General features: G+C 34.7%; 1 protein-coding gene and 2 long non-coding RNA genes across 9 annotated transcripts in view; 2 read left to right on the top strand and 1 right to left on the bottom strand.

The window, feature by feature from the left end:
* LOC107183739 overlaps positions 1-16,790 on the bottom strand; it is a 23,046-nt gene extending 6,256 nt beyond the window's left edge. Inside the window, exons 1-2 of the long non-coding RNA XR_001514556.1 lie at positions 16,720-16,790; positions 10,817-10,820 (exon numbers count right to left, since the gene is read on the bottom strand). This is a non-coding gene — a long non-coding RNA (uncharacterized LOC107183739). The remainder of the gene's footprint in view (positions 1-10,816; positions 10,821-16,719) is intronic.
* CCNT2 (cyclin T2) overlaps positions 1-21,025 on the top strand; it is a 42,478-nt gene that overhangs the window by 9,222 nt on the left and 12,231 nt on the right. For 3 of the 7 annotated variants that reach the window (XR_435866.2, XM_006767742.2, XM_006767741.2), the window contains exons 3-5: positions 14,300-14,428; positions 16,722-16,782; positions 19,176-19,238. Coding sequence is in view for 5 of the 7 variants with exons in the window: in XM_006767742.2 (XP_006767805.1) it covers positions 14,300-14,428; positions 16,722-16,782; positions 19,176-19,238 (253 nt within the window). In the remaining 2 variants the exon portion in view is untranslated. Of the gene's footprint in view, positions 1-6,951; positions 6,956-8,784; positions 8,827-10,244; positions 10,351-10,741; positions 10,868-14,299; positions 14,429-16,721; positions 16,783-19,175; positions 19,239-21,025 lie in introns of those variants that run through there. The other 4 variants (XM_015566528.1, XM_015566529.1, XM_015566527.1 and 1 more) reach the window with 4 other exon arrangements.
* LOC107183740 lies at positions 16,789-17,876 on the top strand. Its single transcript, XR_001514557.1, has 2 exons — positions 16,789-17,292; positions 17,534-17,876. It is a non-coding gene; the product is annotated as an uncharacterized LOC107183740 (long non-coding RNA).

The following is a 21,025-nucleotide window of genomic DNA, read 5'->3' as shown; positions in this document are numbered from 1 at the left end:
CCCCCCCCCCCCCCATGTGGTGCTTTCTCCATTTCATGTGATTATGGTCTATCAGGTTTCATAAAGTATTTCTCAGATAACTCCGCTCTTTCACTTCTAAATTTTTCTCTCTGGTTTTATCATTTAGGTCCTATTCACATTCCATTGTATTCCATCTGTTTGGTGTCCTTTAATGCTGAGGGAAAACCATGCATATACGAGGTGAAGTGTTTATGATTATAAAGTACAATAAACATAAAACCACCAGATGTATAGCTTAGTGAATTATAAGACAAATAACCTTTTTATCCCCACTCAAGTCAAGAAACTTCGCTAACTACCCCCAGAAGTGCCTCCATGTGCCCCATTTTGCTATCAAATCCTCCCCTCCACAAAGTACCAGTATTCTTATGTTACAGTAATCACTTTTTCCAGTTCACTTATACTCTATCACCCAACTCTGCACTCCTAAACACCATAGTTTAGGCAAGACTAAGGTTTGATCTGTCTCTTAAGTCTTAATATACAGGTTTCCCTCTGTCCCTTTATTTCACATAAGTTTTAATCTGTTGAAGGACCTAGGGCAGTAGTCAGCAAACTGTGGCTCGCGAGCCACATGCGGCTCTTGGGCCCCTTGAGCGTGGCTCTTCCACAAAATACCACGTGCGGGCATGCACGCACAGTGTGATTGAAACTTCGTGGCCCATGCGCAGAAGTCAGTATTTTGTGGAAGAACTACACTCAACGGGCCAAAGAGCCGCATGTGGCTTGCGAGCCGCAGTTTGCCAACCACTGACCTAGGGCATTAGATCTGAAGAATTTCCAACTGTCTGGAATTTGTTCATTGTATACTCATGGTGTGGTTTATCATGTTTCTTTGTTCTTGTATTTCCTGCAAATTGCCATTTGGATCCTGAAATTTGATCAGATTCGTATTAGATCCGTGAGAAACATCGATTAGCTGCCTCCTGCACATCTCCCACTGGGGATGTGCCCGCAACCCAGGTACATGCCCTTGACCGGAATCGAACCCGGGACCCTTCAGTCCACAGGCCGACGCTCTATCCACTGAGCCAAACCGGTTTCGGCTGATGCCTACATTCTTTTCATTCATTTTGCTACTCTAATTCTATCCTTCTTCATTAATTAGAATATTTTTATAATGAAATTCTGTGATTCATATTGAAAAGGCAAGATAAATACTTGTTTCTTGCCCTATATTTACTACCTTGTTGAGGTGTAATTCACATACCACACATTTCACCTATTAAAAGTGTAAGACTGAATGTTATTTTAGTGTACTCACAGAGTTGTACATCAGTTTTAGAAGTTTTCATTACCCAAAGAAGAAACTCCACACCCTTTGGCCCTCTGTCCCAAGTCCCTCCAACCTATTCTGGACATTTCCTATAAATGGAATCATACAGTAATGTGATCCTTTGTGACTGGCCTCTCTCACTTAGTGTGCATTTTCAAGGTTTGCCTGTGGTATAGTATGTATCAGTACTTTATTTTTCTTGAACTACCATTATATCACATTTTATATACATTCATCAGTTAATTAACATTTGGGTTGTTTTCACCTTTTGGCTTATTATATTGCTGCTATGAACATTTATGTAAAACTTTCTGTGTGAACATGTCTTGCTTTCTCTTGATTATATATATACCCAAGAGTAGAATTGCTGGACCATATGGTAACTCTATACGCCAATAATCTTGGATAGCTTCCTCATTATCTGCTATTGCAAGGTATTCTAGGCTCATTTGTACATTTTCTGCTCCACAGCTGGAATGGCCATTTCTTTTTAAAAACTTGCTTTCTTTTAGTAGCAAGTGGTATTTCAAGATTCCAACTTGGACACTAGGGATCATATTATGTTGGTCTTGTTTCTAGGCATCTTTAATGAAGAGAGAAAATACATAGTACGTTAAATATATATTCACTGTGCACATCAATATATTAAATTTTGTTTACGCATTAACATGTGAAATATACATTAACTGGGCTTTTTATATATTTTTATTTTAATATATATTTAAAATACCTCAGGAATCATTCTGATTCAAGACATTATTTTTTGTTAACCTCTTTTTTATTACCTTTACAAAAGGTATGACCTTTCACTCCAGAAATCTTAGTTAAGTCTCAGAATAACAGTACTACCACCACCACCATATTTACTGAGAACAATTAAATGTTTTCGCTTTGCTCTTGTTTTTCATCCCTGGTTTTAATTCACATGTCTACATTATCTTAAACAGCCATTACAGAACGCTTAATCCTCATTTAATCTTGATTCTGCACATAACTATATATTGTTCATTACCAGTGCTTATGTTGAAGTCTATATTTTCTGATAACCATCCTAATGGCTGTGAAGTGGTATCTCATTGTAGTTTTGATTATCATTTCTCTTACGGCTATTGATGTTAACCATCTTTTAATGTGCTTATTTGGCCACTATGTCTTTTTTGGGAAAGTGTCTATTCAAGTAGACATTTGTCCATTTTTTAATTGGGTGTTTTGTTAAGTTGTAGGAGTTTTTTATATTTTGGATATTAATTCCTCAGGTAAGATATTAAAAGGTTATCTTTAGTCACTTTAGGAGTTGATACACTAATTTCTAATCACTATAATAGACTATCATTTAAATGTACTTCATTAGGGTTAGTCCTTCTAGGAATAATTAATATACTTGAAGTTTATTCTGTTAAACAAGGAGAAGAATCTATCTAGGAGAGTTTATTGATAACATGAAAAAAGCATGTGATATTTTTTTGTTGATTTTTTTTTCAAATTGAATCTGAAAAGAATACCTATAAAAAGTTTTCCAAAAAGCTTTAAGGTTATTCTCAAACATGGTGCTCCATGTGCCTAATTGCAGGGATATTGACTTATGGAGCATTACATGAGTCTTTTTATAAAGTCTCCTTGAAGCAGGTTTTTCTTTTTCAAAAATTAGATGATTGTAAAATATTCAAAGCTTTTCCATATACACATGCACACACATACATACATGTGTCTGTTAGTACTAATAGTTCAAATGCTTCTATGGTGGCATTAGTTCATTTGTCCCAGAACGAAGACAGTGTTTTGAATGTTTGCATTGACCAAGACACATAAAGGTCTCTGTATAAAGACTGACTTTTTGTCATTTATAAATTGTCTTTGAAGGCAGTTAGAACAGGAATTCTGAAGATGTTTTTAGTATATAAAATTGGGTAATTTTTTAAGTAAACAAATTCCATCACTATACCTTACTACCCTATAATATTTGGTAGTATTAAACTTAATATTTTTTATTTAAATAAGTATGGTTCTAGTTATAAAGCTGACATATTAAGTACCTATGTGATCGCATTTAAGGAAATACATGCAATGTGAAGCATTTAATACATATAGATTTGTTTTAATGTAATTTTAATGAATTTTATATTCAGAATGCCAACTATAGGTTTAAACCTGTGCTGATATATATGTCTATATAAACATTAGCTAGGAGTTAATTTCCTACTTACTGTTAATGTGGTTACTTGAAAAATCATAATTACATTACATTTATATTTGACAGTGCTGGTTTGGACTATAAACTCTTAAAAGTAACACCAGGTAACTACTAATGGAAAGTACTGTATAGATGTTTGTATCTATCAACAAATAAATTACAGTGGAATTGACTATGGAATTTGTTCTATAAGAAAGTGCACATTCAAACTAATTTTAAATTGAGGACTCATTTAGAAGTTAAAAAAGTAAAAATGATAATTCTTTTCTAGTGAAGAATCTTGAAAACTGACATAGTTCCATGCTTGGGGAAAAATAGCTGAGCCCTGGTGGGATGGCTTAGTTGGTTGAAACATCATCTTGCACACCAAAAGGTTTAGGGTTTGATCCCCAGTCGTGGTGCAGGCAACCAATCAATGTTTGTTTGTTTTCCTCTTTTCTCTCTCTCTAAAATCAATAAAAACATATCCTCAGGTGATGGTTTAAAAAACAGCTGAGAGAGCAGGAAAAAGTTCTGAGGATTTGGGAGCAATCTTTAAATGGTGCATTGGCCCTGACCAGTTTGCTCAGTGGATAGAGCATCGGCCTGCAGACTGAAGGGTCCCAGGTTTGATTCCAGTCAAGGGCATGTTGTGGGCACATCCCCAGTAGGGAGTTTACAGGAGACAGCTGATTGATGTTTCTCTCTCATCGATGTTTCTGACTCTATCCCTCTACCTTCCTCTCTATAAAAAAAAATCAATAAAATGGTGCATTGATTCAGAGAGGATTCCAGATTTTTTACACGCTACCCATATCCTTAGGTAGATCCTGTAGATTCTATTGCTATAGTTCAGTGATTGTTGTTTTGAATGCCTAATAGGAGTATCTATTTAAATTAATATGGTTCATTTATGTAGACTTGAACATAGTTCAAATTATTTTTGTTAACCAAACAAGAAAATTAATGATTTTCTGAAATAATTGCATACATCAAAGTGAATGAATCATTGTTTAAGAAATGGATATAGCCCAGCTCCTGTGGCTCAATGGTTGAGCATCGACCATGGGACTAAGACAGCCGTGGGGAAACTATGGCCCGCGGGTTGAAATGAATAAAACTAAAAAAAAAAAAAAAAAGACCGTACCCTTTTATGTAATGATGTTTACTTTGAATTTATATTAGTTCACACAAACACTCCATCCATGCTTTTGTTCCGGCCCTCTGGTCCAGTTTAAGAACCCATTGTGGCCCTCGAGTCAAAAAGTTTGCCCACCCCTGGATTAAGAGGTCTCTGGTATTCCCAGTCAGGACACATGCCTGGGTTTTAGGCTTAATCTCCAGCAGAGGGTGTGCAGGAGGCATGCATCAATGCATTGATGTTCCTTTCTCTCTCTCCCTTCCTCTCTAAAATCAATAAAAACATTTTATAAAGAGAAATGGATACATACTTTATGGAAATGAAACCTAATTTAAATTAACATGTGCAATAAAGTTATGCATGTTTATCAGTATTAGGTTGTGATTAGGCTTTTGTTTCCTTGCAATTTGTTGGGGATTGTTTCTATTTGGGGTCTATTATGAATAAAGCTTTGTGAACATTCGTGTACACGTTTTTGTGTAGACACATGTTTTCATTTCTCTTGGGTATATACCTGGGAGTGAAATTGCTGGGTTGTATGGTAACTCTCGGCCTCAGTAATCATGGAGAGTTTTTTAAAAAACATTAGAAAAACTGCCAAACTGTTTTCCAAAGTAGCCACACGATTTTATCTTCCTACAAGCAATGTATGAGGGTTCCTATTTCTCTACCTCTTTGTCAACACTTAGTATTGTCTTTTTTCTTTTTTAATCAAAGATTTAAAAAGATCTTATTGTGGCCATCCTAGTGAGTGTAATGTATTTCATTGTGGTTTTGATTAGCGTTTCCATAATGCCTAATGGTATTGAACATCTTTTTGTGTATCTTCTCTGGAGAAATGTCTGCTTAGATCTTTTCGCCATTTTTTAATTTGTGTTGTCTTTTTATTAAGTTGTAAGAGTTCTTTATATATCCTGAGTAACAGTCTATTATCAGATACTAGAGGCCCTATGCACAAAATTCATGCAAGGGGCTCGGACCCCACCACCGCAGCGGCCACCTCTGCTTCAGCCCCTGCCATTGTGGCTTCATCCAGAAGGTCATCCAGAAGGACTTCTGGTCTAAATAGTATATTACGCTTTTATTATTATAGATTTGATTGTCAAATAACTTCTCCCTGCTATGGACTATCTTTTGCACTCTCTTGATGTTATCATTTGTATCACATGCATTCAGTTTATATTTTTCATCTATCACTTGTGCTTTGCTGTTATACCTAAAAAAGCATTGTCTTATTCCGGGACATGAAGGTATATTCCTGTTTTCTTCTAATAAGTTTTATAGTTTTAGCCGTCACGTTTAGGTCTTTGATCCATTTTGAGTTAGTTTTTGTTTATGGTGTAAAGAAGGAAACTGCCATCTTCACTTTTTTGCATGTGGATATACAGTAGTCCTATCACCATTTGTTGAAAAGACAATTCTTCCCTCATTGAATTATCTTGATATTCTTGTTGAAAAATCAGTCTACAAAACATAAATAAATATGTTTATTTTGGTCTCTCTATTCTGTTCCATGATTATTTTTTTTAATATATTTTATTGATTTTTCACAGGAAGGGAGAGAGACAGAGAGCTAGAAACATCAATGAGAGAGGAACATCGATCAGCTGCCTCCTGCACATCTCCCACTGGGGATGTGCCCGCAACCCAGGTACATGGCCTTGACCGGAATCGAACCTGGGACCCCTCAGTGGATGGTTTGGCTCCATCCACTGAGCCAAACCGGTTTCGGCCTGTTCCATGATTTATATGTCTTTCCTTATGCCAATACCACATAGTTTGTGTGTTGTTGTTGTTGTTTTTAATTTTTATTTTTCAATTATAGTTGACATTCACTGTTATATTAGTTTAGGTATACAATGTAGTGATGAGACATTAACATACACAGTGATCACCCCAATAAGCCTGGTATTCATCTGACACCATACATATATACTAGGTGTACCAGTTAATAATTGTGGATTTTGTAATCAAAGAAAATATGATAATTTCAAGAGAAACATCAAAAGTGCTGAATTCAAAGTAATGTCCATTGCTAGCTACACATTTCCCCCATCTTCCAGGTAATTGTGGATACTGTCCCAATAGAACTTTTCTAATTTTGAGGCAGACCATTCAGAGACCCAATTTTCCACTTCTTCCTACGTTTTGAAGTGCTGCTCAGAAAGTGCATGTGCCATCAATTGGAACAAGTGGTAATCTGAAGGAGCAAGTTCTGGTGAATACGGCGGGTGGGTTAATACTTCCCAGACAAGATATTTTAATGTGTCTTTAACAGGTTTTGAAGTGTGTGATGGTTTATCATCATAAAGTAAAATTACTTTGTCATGTCTTCTGGAACAGTCTGGTCGTTTTATGATCAAAGCATGGCTCAACTGATTATTTGTTGTCATTAGTGGTCAGTATTAACCGCTTCACCTGGCTTTAGAAGCTCATAATACACCACACCTTCCTGATCCCACCAAATGCAGAGCATTGTCTTCTTTCTGAAGCAATTTGGCCTTGCAGTCAATTTTGATGTTTGACCTGGATCAACCCATGATTTTGTGCATTTTGAATTCTCAGGATAAATCCACTTTTCATCGCCAGTCACAATTTGATCATCACAAGTATCTTGAGGTGGAGCATGTTCACCATAAGCTTCCCAAAGTATATAACTTTTTCTTCAAAATAAAGTAATGAATTAAACCTCCCCCCAAATGCTCTTTTTTTTGGCACGAAATTCGACAACCTTCAGCAAATTTGACATAGGAAGTTTTGAAGCTTGCTGTCAGTGCATGAATTTCATGCACCAGGCCTCTAGTTATAAATAACGCTATAATGAACATAGGGATCTCTGTCTTTTCAAATTAATGTTTTTGGTTTCTTCAGATAAATACCAGAAGTAGAACAGTCTCTTATGATTAGCCTTTGTTTTAAAGTATTTTGTCCAATCTAAATACTGCTACCCAGCTTTTTTTTTCCCCATTTCTATTTGCATGAACTCTCTTTTCCCATTCTTTACTTTCAGTTTGTGTGGTGTGTGTTTTTGGGGGGTAGCAAGGGGGACAGAAACATCTATAACATCTATGTGAGGGAGAAACATCTAGGTATGTGCCCTGACCAGGAATCGAAATGATGCCCTTTCAGTGTGCAGGACGATGCTCCGGCCAGGGTAATCTGTGTATCTTTTGATCTGAAGTAGGTTTCTTGTGGGCAGCATATGTAGGGGTCTTGTTTTCTTATTCATTCAGCCAGTGTTTTGAACTGTGCATCTGATAGATTGCTTATCTCCATTTTGTTTGGTTCTTTTTCTAGAGTTTTGTCCTGTTCTTTCAATTGGGACATGTTTCTTTGTCTCCTCATTGTGTCTGTCTCCCTGTGTTTGTTTCTCGGTATTAGGTAGGGCCGCTACATCTCTCAGTCTTAGTAGAGTGGCCTGATGTAGTAAGTGTGTTGTAGGGCCCAGTCACGTCATCTCTCTGGTCACCTGAGCCAGGTGCTTCAGGGGTGTCCATTGTATGGGTTGTGTGTAGTTGAGACTTGATTGCTATTGGCACCTCAGTGGGAGGGATTGACTCTCGAGCTGATTGGTGTGAGGACTGTCACCACAGGGAAGGAGGTGTTGTGCAGGGGCTGACCCCACAGAGCAGGATTTGCTGCAGTGGGGCTCTGCTGCCTGCTCTTTGGGTGTGTCATTTGTGGAGGTGGTTGAGTGGTGCTCTGGTGCAGTACCACATAGTTTTGATTACTATAATTTTGTAGTAAATTTTGAATTCAGGAAGTATGAGTCTTCCAACTTTGTTATTCTCTTTCAAGATTGTTTTAGCTATCTCCAGAATTTTAGGATCAGCTTGTTAGTTTCTGTAAAACAGAAGCTGGGATTTTGACAGGCATTCTGTGAATCTATAGGTCAATTTGAGGAATATCACTATCTTCCCAATATTAACTCTTCTATAATATTAGTTCTTATTTATTTAACCATCTGAAGGAAAGTGGACCTTTTTAAATTTTTTTTTATTTTTAGAGAGAGATAAGGGGAGAGAGAGAAATGTCAGTGTGAGAGCAAAACATTAATCAGCTGTCTTCTGCATGCCCCTTACTAGGGATCAAACTGGCAACCTTTCAGTGCACAGGACAATGCCCAACCGAGCCACACTGGCCAGGGCAAAAGTGGACTTTTTAAGATTGATGTAGAATATTTGAGTACCTATGCAGTGTTAATGTTCTTGTTTCACAGTAAGTACTACACGAGTTTGTAAGATGGTAGCTGAGAATAGAGACTTAACTATGAAATGCTAAGTGTACTTTAAAGTATAAGTTGCTTTTTGTTTGTGTGTTGTTTTTCTTTTGTAACAATAAATGTTAAAATGCCAGATAGTATTAGGCATATTTAATATATTTAAATGTAATTATGGAAATCAAGGCTTATTCTCTTGAAGACTGCTTTTCAGCAATAATGAATACTAGTATTTCTTAGTCTTTATTAAGCCAGCTCTCTTTTAAATGTAATTAGATGTCCCAAATAACATCCAGCCTTAAAATTTTTTAAATTCTCAAGCTAAATTATCTTCTGTTGACAGTATTACATTCACACATAATTATATGAGTAGAAAAAAAAATAACTAAAATACCAGGCTGAGTTAATTATGTTTTCTGTAATATTGAAATGTCAGTCTTTTCAGTGTAGCAAAATTAAAGATTTAAACCACTTCTTAATATTGTGCTGGAATTTTGGTTTAATTTGCTTGAGCTTGGTAATCTTTCTTATTAGCAAATGTACATTTTGAACTTAAACATTTTCTTCTTTGGTGGGGGTCTTACCTCCCTTGTTTTTACTTATATCTAAGTTTCTACCTTTCCTTTTTCTATTCTAGGAGTTTCTTTCTATGAGTCTTTGCTAAAGTTATACCATTACTACTGGTCCTCACCTATAGCCTTAGGCAAGTGATTTCCAAATTTTAAGCTGTGATACCTAGAACTAGCTAGATATTTATTAATGAAATCCTTTCAAAGCACAGAAATAATTATCCTAGTCTTAGGGGAGGGATTAGTGTTGAGGCAGTTAAAAAGTGGAGGGGCGGGGGGCGGCGAATGGGTTCACTGGCCTGCACGACAGGAAGATGGAAACATAAGAATAGTTTAGGAGCCTGTTGATACTAGTACTGTATTATCAAATAGGAAACAGACTTAGAAGTGTCCCCTGACCAGCTTGGCTCAGTGGATAGTGCGTCGGCCTGTGGACGGAGGAGTCCCGGGTTCGATTCCGGTCAGGGGCATGTACCTTGGTTGCAAGCACATCCCCACTAGAGGGTGTGCAGGAGGCAGCTGATCGATGTTTCTCTCTCATCGATGTTTCTAACTCTCTATCCTTCTCCCTTCCTCTCTGTAAAAAAATTAATAAAATATATATATTTTTAAAAGTGTTATCTTTGCTTCTTTTAGTGCTCTTTTGGAATTAGGACATTTAAGGTTGAGTAATAACACAGCTGTGGGTGGTTCTTAAATACAAATGTACACACAGTGTGTGCATAAAGTTAATTACTAAAACAAAGACCAGATGATTCACTTGAAACTGGCTGATATAGGCATCTTCCGTGACTTAGAAATTGCCCAGGCTTTTTGTTAATTCGAAAACCTTGCCTCCAACTATCAAGGTTGAAGCCAGCAATGGAGAGTGAAGAATGTCAGCAGTGAGGGCATCATCATGAGCAGAAAGGGGAGACAGCGGCCAGGAATGGGCAGGAGGAGTGAGACCAAGAGGTAGGAATGAAAACATAAAGGAATAGAAAAAGAGAAGGGGGTGAAAACAACAGCAGGGAGAAAGGAAGAAAGGAATGTGGGTATAACCATTCATGTTAAGTATCATAATTCAGTGTTTTAACCTGCTTAGTTCGAAACTAAGAACCTTTAAAGAATTGAGTTTAACTGTGGAAGGAAGAGGTGAGCAAGAAAGAAGAAAATTTTTATAGCGTGTTAAATCGCATTTAAAATTTAAGCTCAACAGTAGCAATACACAATTGTTTAATTTTTCAACATGTAATAACATTTGAGTCATATTACTGTAGGGCACTATTTTAAGTGCTGTACATATCTTGATCCATTTAATCCTCACCACAAGTTTACAGCAGATACTGTTTCTCCCATTTTACAGATGCAGAAACTGAACCACAAAGAGAATAAGTAATTTGCCTAGGCTAGTCAGATTCTACTGAGGCAGTCTGACTACTGTGCTGCAGCTGGCTTCATCACATCTTCCTCCCCCTCCATGATTTGTATGGTATATTATTTTGAGAATATAATAACCTCCTTGAACTAGTTGTACGTTTGCTAGAGTAACATACTCTGGACTATTTAAAAATAAATTTTTCTTCCCTTTAGTTATAGTAATTGGAGAAAGTTTATCAAACTAGGGACCAGAACACAAGGCAGATAATGCATTGTCCCTGTCCCCTGTGAACTGAATCTCAGTAACTGGTCACTTGAACCAGCCAAGTCTGTACTCCAGTGTTGCTGTGAATTCTTTGACTTTGAGCCAAGTTTATGTGTGTTAATGAATGTTTGCTCAAAAGCCACAGACCAACTAGTACTACCAATATTTAAAACATTTGACATTCTTATCCTTTTAATAAGCCACGCAACAGAATCAGCTTTCCATATAAGAAGCAGTAGTGCCTAGTTTGATTACCTTTCTTAGTCACCCTTAAAATTAAAGTCTCATTTGGATATTTACAAAGTATTTATCTAAAAAGGTGTTTTGTTTTGTTTTTACAGCCCTGATGGAGTAAAATGTTTGCAGGCTGTAGAGAAGGAAATGTGAATGGAGTTAGTGGATTTCACCAGAAACTTTGGAAGAGTGTTGGGTATTAGTTGCACTGGAGGAGAATGAGAATTGAGCCCTATTTAGAGGGAACAGAAAGACTTCTGTGAGGAGTGTGGGTAAATACACAGGAATCTACCCCGATGATCATTGCTTAGCTCACTGAATACTTACTTTTTAAAATTACTTGTAGAATTTGAGAATCATTCACTAATACAATACTTTGTTTACATTGAGACTCTTCCAAGGAGACAATGTACCTATGTGGTCTGAAAGTACCTCTTCATATTGAGGCTTTCAAAAAGTCTGAAGAGGATGGACCTGTGACTGGGAATCCTAAAAGATTTTACCAAGAAAAACTCATTAGAGACATTTAAAATTGCCTTTTAGGCAAGTAAGAGAAATTCTGGGTCATCTGGCAGTTGGGAAGGAGTTTAAATATTAAGTTTAGTCTAATTTGACTTTTGCCTTGTTCCTCTATTGCTTCACTCCTTGATAAATAGTTGTAGCATCTGAAAGCTGGCTTAGCCATTCCCCTTTTAGATGTGAATAAGATAATAAATGAGAGGTTATTCGAAACTGAGTGTCTTCATTTTATTGGGTGTTTTCTTGCATTTCTTACCTTGGTATTGATTCTTAGATTTTTACTGTGGCATTTGGAATACTTTGAATTTAATATTGGTGCCTTTATGTTTTTTTTTTAAATATATTTTATTGAGTTTTTTACAGAGAGGGAAGGAGAGAGATAGAGAGTTAGAAACATCGATGAGAGAGAAACATCGACCAGCTGCCTCCTGCACACTCCCCACTGGGGATGTGCCCGCAACCAAGGTACATGCCCTTGACCAGAATCGAACCTGGGACCCTTCAGTCCGCAGACCGACGCTCTATCCACTGAGCCAAACCGGTTTGGGCAGTGTGCCTTTATGTTTATATATAGATTATCCACATGTCATTCATTCAAATATATTGAACAGCAGTTGCACAATACTAGATAATGGGAACATGAATGAATAATTCAGTCTCTGTGTTCAAGCTGTTTCTAGACTGGAGGACAGAAAGATTAATAAACCAAAAGTTAGAATACAGTATAAGTACAATGATAGAGGTATGCATAATTTTTCATTGAATAAAGAAGGGTACTTCACTCTGACTCAGAAATTTTACTTTGGAAGGAGATAATCTTTTGAGTTAAGCCTTTAAATAGAAAAGGAGTTCATCAAAATAGGTAACAGTGGTAGGAAATTTTAAGTATGGGGGAAAGTACCAGATAGGTATAATTGTCCAATCTCAGTTATCTTACACTTTTTACATCTCAGAAATACCACCACCACCATCCTTGCTCCCCCGCCCTGGGTGACTGCTATTTAACTGGCATTTCAAGAATATTAGCTGATTTTGATATTGTTTAATTAAATCTGTTGTAAGAATACATTGCTTTTTTAGCATTCTCAATTAAAAATATATTTTGTTATAATTTTAATTTTAAAAGATAACATTAATTTGAAAGTTCAAGTTAAAATTATTCAGTCCTTTTAAGTTAACATTATTTCTGGTGATTTAAAGCCAAACTTACTTAATTTTAGGTCTGTTTTAAAGAGTTATATTTCAGGAAGAGGACTTCTAGTCATTTTTACTCATACATCTGCAAATGCATTTGGAATAGAGAAGGTTCCTTTCAGATACAAAATCTGGCAGTTAAATTTCAAGTCAGTGAAATAAAGGCTCCACCTTTCCTGTATCAGAAATTTTCTCCTTTTGTTACCTACCCAAATCACTAGCATTGATTTATGCCCTTCCCTTTTTCCCTCCCTCTTTTGACATTGTTTCTTTATAGTGATTGAACCCCAAGATACAGTGAAACTCAGATCTTATCTCTTGAAAAATAATGTATCTGAATCTTGACATTTAGACATTATCTTTCCATAAGATATTTCCTTTTTCAATTAAATTTATGGGGGTAACATTGTTAATAATTTTATAAACTTCAGGTGTACATATTATAACATCTGTATACTCCATTGTGTGTTCACCACCCAAAGTCTTGTCTCCTTCCATCACCATGAAATATTTCTCATCTGTAATCTTAGAATGTTATTTGAATTTAAAGTATGCCCATTCGCTGAGTCAGCAGTTATTTGGTTTATTAGTAAGTTCAGGGATAAGTATTTGTTCAAAATTAGTGTTCTCTCAGTGTCTTTGTTAGTGCTATGTTCTTATACCTTAATCCAAAGAACATAACTCAGTAATGCTTTAAAAATTGCTAATTTCTAGATCTTCAATTGGTAATGTTTCTACTCTATTAGCTTGTCTTAGCATGTTTATTTCCATGAAACTTTTAATGGTGTAAGTAAAGTACTAGAGATATTAGGTAGCAGTTTCATGTGCAGAATCTTCAGTTTGCCTTATAGATCCTTTTCCTGTCTCTTAAGCAAGATTGTGTAGCTCTTAGCCACACAATGAGTCATTGATTAATTTAAGAAAACCCTAGAAAGTGGTGGCTGTCCTAAAAGAAGGAAAATTTAGGTATACTATACCCAGTTTTTCATTGTTTTTTAAAGCTATGGCTTCATTCATGGTCTTGAGTGTTTTTCCCTTTACCTTCACAATGTGCATTAATATTATTTAAGCTTTCTCTTAGTTTAATAAAGTAGAAGTCTTTTTCCCTTTAATATTCTACTTGCAAAACAAGTAAAACAGATTTTATCAATTAGGGTAACTAGTTCGATTTATTGAATAACTTTATTAAAACTCTTATCAATCTTTTCATAGCCCAACTAGCAATTCATAATTTCAGTGTTGCATTCCTTTCTTGCACACCTCTCCCCTTTAGAAAGTAAGGTTTTTTCCAAAATTTGTTTTTAAATCACCAACTTTCTTTCTTTGCTGCAGATAATATCACCCACTGCATTATTTTTGGCTGCAAAAGTGGAAGAACAGGCTCGAAAACTTGAACATGTTATCAAAGTAGCACATGCTTGTCTTCATCCCCTAGAGCCACTGCTCAGACCGACGCGTGATGTATGTAAAAATTGGGTATTTTTTGTTGTTGTTTTTTGTTTGTTTGGTTTTTGGGTTTTCTTTGTAAATTTGAAACCTTTTCATTATTTAGACATCATAAAAATATATCCTAATTAGTGTTGCCTTCCAAATGCTGCTTATTCCTATTACCACTTAGGAATGTAATGGCAGGAAGCAATCAGGCGGAGACATATTTCATGTATGTTCATGAATTATAATGTCATTCTGAATTATGTAAGGTACTTTTTAAGTATTTCACATTTTGTTGTTTATCCTCACACCATACCTGTGATATGGGTAGAGGGTAAATCATTTCACCTCCATTGTTCGGGTATGTTCAAAATCAGAGATAAATAACTCAAAATTGTCAGTAAATGAAGGAATAGGAAAACCTCTGGATTTACCTCCAGACCAGTAGTTAACCTTTTTTACAGAATTGTTTCTTTATTTAATGCATATATATTACTATTATCTCTTCGATACATAAAAATACATTTTACCATGCTTTCATGAGCGGCAAGCACTTTTTAAAAATATTTTAATTTCCCTAAAGAGTAATGCTAGTTTCCAAACAACTTGTTCTCATCAGTATTTTAATAGACCTTGTTTGAAAGCACCATTTTAAAATGCTCTGATATCTTATAACAAGAAAGAATTCTGGGCCTTTAAAATCATTTTTCTAGCACTCTTATTATAGGTGAGTTCTTTATCAGGAACTTTTAAGTACTAAGTGACTACCAGATTATATTAATTCAGTTTGATTTGGATCAAGTTTAAGTTCCAATTAACTATATCTGATTTTATTAATCTAGATGTTGTTATCCTAGATGTTGTTAAGGAAGTAGAATATTAATGTAGCCATTCAAAAATAGAGAATGGGATGTGAGGGCGATCTGGCTGCGACATCTGTCACCCCATTGATCGCCAGGGTTGATTCGGCTGATCTGGCTGGCTAGGCGGGTGTCCCCCTCCTCCCTCACCGATCCATGTGCATCCCTCCCGAAGAAGCTGCGCGCTCCGCTCGGTCGAAGAGGACGACCTCCCCATCCCCCGCCCCCCCAGGAGAGGACCGGTCTTCGGTCAAGGGAATACGAGTAGCTGCGCTCCCCTGCTAGAACCTCCAAAAAGCTCTCAAAAATAGAGATTGTATGATTATTCAAAAATAAGAACTATTTAAAATTAGTAGTGTCTACTAATTTTACAAATTCAGAATTATTTCTTGTGGTTACTTAGGATATTGTTCAAATAACCAAAATGTATGTTATAAAAATCTGCTCAGTGACCTTTTCAAATGGGACATAAATAAAATTATAGGTACTTTCACTCTCTGGGTTTAGTAGTATGTCCTTATATAAATGAATACTTATATGTGATATATTGTTTTCTAACTAACAATATTTCTGGTAGTTATGTCATGATCTAAAAATGAGATGGCAGAAAACTTTTCATACCCTTTATTTTCAGAGTAATTGCAGTAGAGGAATTTTTTGTTTGTTTATTTTGTTAATCCTCACCCGAGGATATTTTTTTCCATTTATTTATTTTTTTTTAGAGAGTGGAAAGGAGGTGGGAGACAGAGAGAAACATTGATTTGAGAGAGACGCATCAGTTGGTTGCCTCCCACATGCACCCCGAGGTATGCACCGGAGGTATGTGCCTTTGACCAGAATCAAACCCACAACCCTTCATTCTGGGAGCTAACACTCTAACATTGAGCAAAGCCAGCTGGGGGGTAAATAATTTATTGAGGTTGGGCGTATGATATATTATTTTGGTATTTTATATCTAAAATTTTTCCTTTTAATCTACAGATTATACAGCTTTTTAAAATTTTTATTTTGCCTTTTTTGGAGAGAGGAAGTTAATTCTAAAAGTAACCTGTTACTGTCAAGAAATTATCACATGAAGGTATCCTAGATTAAGTTGATAAGTCTTTCTTTAAGGTGGGTTTGAATTTGGTGTTCTTAGGTGGATTGGTGCTTCCTATCTAATATGTCTTGAAGCACTAATAATACCTAGGTAAAGTTTTATATTATAGACTAGCCCTCCTTCCTTTCATATTATCGTTATCGTTAGGTTTTTTGGGGTTTTGCTTTATTTACAGAAGTAATTCAATTTCGACTTGCCACAGAATATAAGCTTTCTCCATTTCCTTCGATTTCTTTCCTTCATATTTATAAACTACTCTAATTCTGTTGTAATCAATCTCTAATTCTCATGAAATTTAACGGTCTCATAGTCTGGTAGTTATGTTTATCTTAAGCATTTTAATACTACTGTTTTTACCCCACAGGCTTATCTTCAACAAACTCAAGAACTGGTTTTACTTGAAACCATAATGCTACAAACCCTAGGTATGTACTTACGTCATATATTTTTATGTGTGCTCTTCAATGCAGTACAATAAGTCTTTACATTTAATGTCATCAATTGGTATTTTAACTAAGTGAAACAACATATAATAAAACCAGTTTACTATGGGCTAATTGATACAAACAAGAGTTAAGTTCCTATGGTGTAACAAATGATGTTGAGTGAAATGAGATTATTCAAGTGCCTGCCATGTAGATTCTGAATAAAGGAAAAAATGTCTGGAGTGATTTTATCTTTGATGAAAGTTTCATTTTAAAATAAAGTTTAGGCCAGGGCCAGAATATTATTGCCTGGTTATAAGAAAACCATTTTTAAAAATTTCATTTCATTTCACATAAACAACCTTTGGTGAGATTTTAATGTTTTCAGATAATTGGGATCCTATGTTTCGTTCTGGCTTTGCATTGGAGAATGAAATAATTCCTCTCAAACTGTTGCACATGATTGTAATGTGTACAAATATACCTGGCAGTCCTTGTTCTCCTAGAGCAGTGATGGCAAACCTATGACATGCGTGTCAGAGGTGACACGCAAACTCATTTTTTTGGTTGATTTTTCTTTGTTAAGTGGCATTTAAATATATAAAATAAATATCAAAAATATATGTCTTTCTTTTACTACGGTTGCAAATATCAAAAAATTTCTATATGTGACACGGCACCAAAGTTAAGTTAGGGTTTTTCAAAATGCTGACACGCCAAGCTCAGAAGGTTCACCATCACTCTCCTAGAGCTTATAGTCAGTGTTTAATGAATGTATATCATTTTTAATGTGACATAATAGTTGAATGTTGAACATTGTTTTCTAAAAGTTATATTGACTGCAAAGTTAGTGCAACTTAATTGGCCTCTAAAGATCATTTATTCTGATGTTTCACTTTACCATGACGAAATTGGGGCTTAAGACAGTTTTGACTTTTGTAAAGTCATGTATTACTCCTAGAAGAACATTGTCTTTACGGAGAGCTGGGTTTAAATCTGTAGGCCTCTGACTTGGGCAAAATTCCCCTCTTTACCTTTCATCCTCCATTCTATATAATGATAATGCCTACCTTACCATTGTGAAGATGATAGATAATATTAAAAAATTGCCACATAGTGTCTGTGTCATAATCATTATTTATTATGGTAGTTATTTTTATTTTATTTATTATTCCATTCCCAAATGTTGAATTCAAATGGTAATCACAGCTTCTCGTAATAACTGATTATTTTTATTACAAAAGTAGCTTGTTTGAAATATCACTTGTTTAAAGTTTTTATAGTATAAAAAGATACAAAAATAAAAGTGAGAATATTCTCATTCCCTTCAAATTCAGTAATGTAAATGTTGTTTTAGTATATAAAGTTAAATAAATATGAAAATTTAAATATAATGAAAGTTGAAAAAGAACATTGTATTTTAAAATAATTAAAGATATTTTTTTAAAAATCAGTGTGTTTGCATTATGACAGTCTTAAGCATGAAGAATGAATAAAAGCATTTTTAAGGGAAACATAAGAATGTATAAGATATACCTCTTTGGCTTTCATTAAAGTATGATTTTCCAGGTTTTATTACAGTTTTATTATGGGAATATAAATAGACCATACAGTAACTTTATAAATCCAGATTACCTATTATTAGGATATTATTCACTTACTGCTTCTGAAGGCATTAGATGTGTCCTCACCTACTTAAGGGTTGAGCCCTGCCCTACTTAAGGGTTGATTGGGCATTGAAAGCTTTTCAACATTTTATCTTTGGTTTTAGAAAGAGTGATTTAATAAATCTTGAGGCCTACAGGTGTACTTAACCTCAACAATTTTATTATTAATGAAACATAGCTATAAGCCATCTTGCTGAAACCTTTTGATCTAAGGCATACTAAGAAAATAAGAGTACTATATTATTTAAAAGGTCATTTCTTACACTGTAGCCCAAAGGTTATATTTATGAAAAATTTTTCACATCTGAAAGATTTGGAATACACTTAAGAACCCCAGTAAATTCAATAAAAGGAGGAAGGGGAAAGAAATATACTACATAGTTGAATTCCCTGCTTAACATGTGGGGCAAACTTACCATGATTTTAGTTTATTTTTAAAATGAGGATAATCTCAAACTAATTGTAATTCAGAATTTTGAATAAATATTCCCCCCTGATCTACAAATAACTGATAATAAATTTTCATAATTGGATCATTGTTTTTGAGAAGGAAATGATTTCTTATCATAGGTATATAGTGATCATGTCAGTGATAAGAAACATTGTCTTTGGGTTTTTTTAATAGTGAAAAATATATTACACATTTATGGTTGTGTGGTGAATGGCATTTCTCAGGCAAGTATTGTAGTGGTAAGTGATTGGGGAAAAAAGTGCTTTTCATTTCAGGTTTTGAAATCACCATTGAGCACCCACACACAGATGTGGTGAAATGTACCCAGTTAGTAAGAGGTAAGTGATCTTTGAAACTTTTTAATACAATATTTATGATTTTTGTTGTCTATAATTGATGTGAATGCTATTTTGTTCTTACAGCCTTTTCTTGAATTTTAATAAGGAAAATGTCATTTTGAAGCATTACTTTGTAGTGTTATGTATCTTCCTACTCGTCTACTTCTATTTATATACACTTCAGTGAGAGTTTATTCAATAAAAATTTGGAGGGCTTTAAATATTCGGGCTCTCTACCTCCCCTTTGGGCTATGCCTGTCCTGTATTTCAGTTAATATTTAAGATGAAGGCCATTAACACATGTGTACAGAGAGTAGTATTAATTTTTAATTATGTCAGAAACTTTCATTGACTTCTTGAAGAGACTACAGTATAAGAATTTGGAGATCAACCTCAGATTTTTTTCTATAAAAAAATTGTGTTTCTTAGATTTGTCATGTTTGCAAATGTCTTGCCCATCTTCATTTGAACAAAATTGGTTTAATACATTTTTCACAGTTCTTTAGTATTACTAAAAATGGTTTCCTTTTTGTGTATAATAAGGAAATGATTATATAGCATGATATGTAGTGTGTAATGTGGCTATTACACCTTTTATATACAGGAATAAGGAAGCTTGTGTACCTTTTGCTTTACTGCTTATAAAGCATGTGGAACACGTTTTTCTGCTCTTATTAATGAATCTGGTGTATCTGTTATTTGCCTAGAAATAGTTTTCCACGGTTGCATGTTGTTAAACTGCTGCTACTACTTCTGCTTCCCATTAGAAATGTTACTTACTAATAGCAACCCCTTAGAATCTTTAGTGTGCCTTTTTCTATTACTTCCTTTTTGAAAATTAAATTTTGCAGTTTCATTCTTTTACCACCAGACTTCTTTAGGATTATTCTAAACAAAATGGGTAAGACTTTTGAAGGCCTTGATTTGTTTTTTAGTGTTTACCTAAATATCCTCACATTTTATTCATTCTAAATTGAATTCATTTTATACCTAGGTAGGATTTTATGTTATGACTACATTTTTTTTTTAAACAAAGGCTCTGTTATTTGACACCACAAGAACTGGACCTCTAAAAATGCCATTAGCACGCATTATCATTTGTAAACTTGAACATACTTAATTATAGTTCCTATTCTTTGTGATTGAATATATGTTATAGCACATTCTCATCCCCAGTATTACAGTATAGTATAGATTTGTATAGATAACTAGTGTAGATGTTGAATTAAGAAAAAAAATCTGAGTAGTTCTATTTTCCTAAAAACTTGAAAGGGTAAACTGTTTTGTCAGACTAATGGAAAGCCATATAATTTGTTTTAAATTGAGTCTGATGAAGAATGATATTGAAGGAAGGTATTAATATAGGTTAAAATAATACTTTAGTAGGAATTGAAACTGGATTTTCAGCTTAGTATTGTGAAGTTTTAGTCAACTTTTTAAAAATCGTTTTTCGAAGTTTATTACTTTTTTGTACTTTCTCCTATATCTAAAAAAGCTAAAGACATAAAGACCATTGATTTGCAAAATTGAATAGATAATTTTAAAACATTTACAAAAACTAAATTTTATATATCATCCAAAGCAAAATATTAAAATATGATTTTTTTGTTGTTGTTAATGTTTAAAATGTGACTGACTTAAATTTTAGTACAGATTTTATATATGTTTAAATTCCTCTTGTCTGACTAACATTTTGAGTAACAGGGTTTGTATCTCACTCCATTTAATAAATTTTCTTTAATGTTTGGTCTCTTTTTTTCTTTGTTCTATTACAATTAAGCTAACAA

This window comes from Myotis davidii, unplaced genomic scaffold, assembly GCF_000327345.1.
Source record: "Myotis davidii unplaced genomic scaffold, ASM32734v1 scaffold923, whole genome shotgun sequence".
Taxonomy (NCBI): domain Eukaryota; kingdom Metazoa; phylum Chordata; class Mammalia; order Chiroptera; family Vespertilionidae; genus Myotis; species Myotis davidii.
This window is presented reverse-complemented; position numbering and strand designations above follow the sequence as displayed.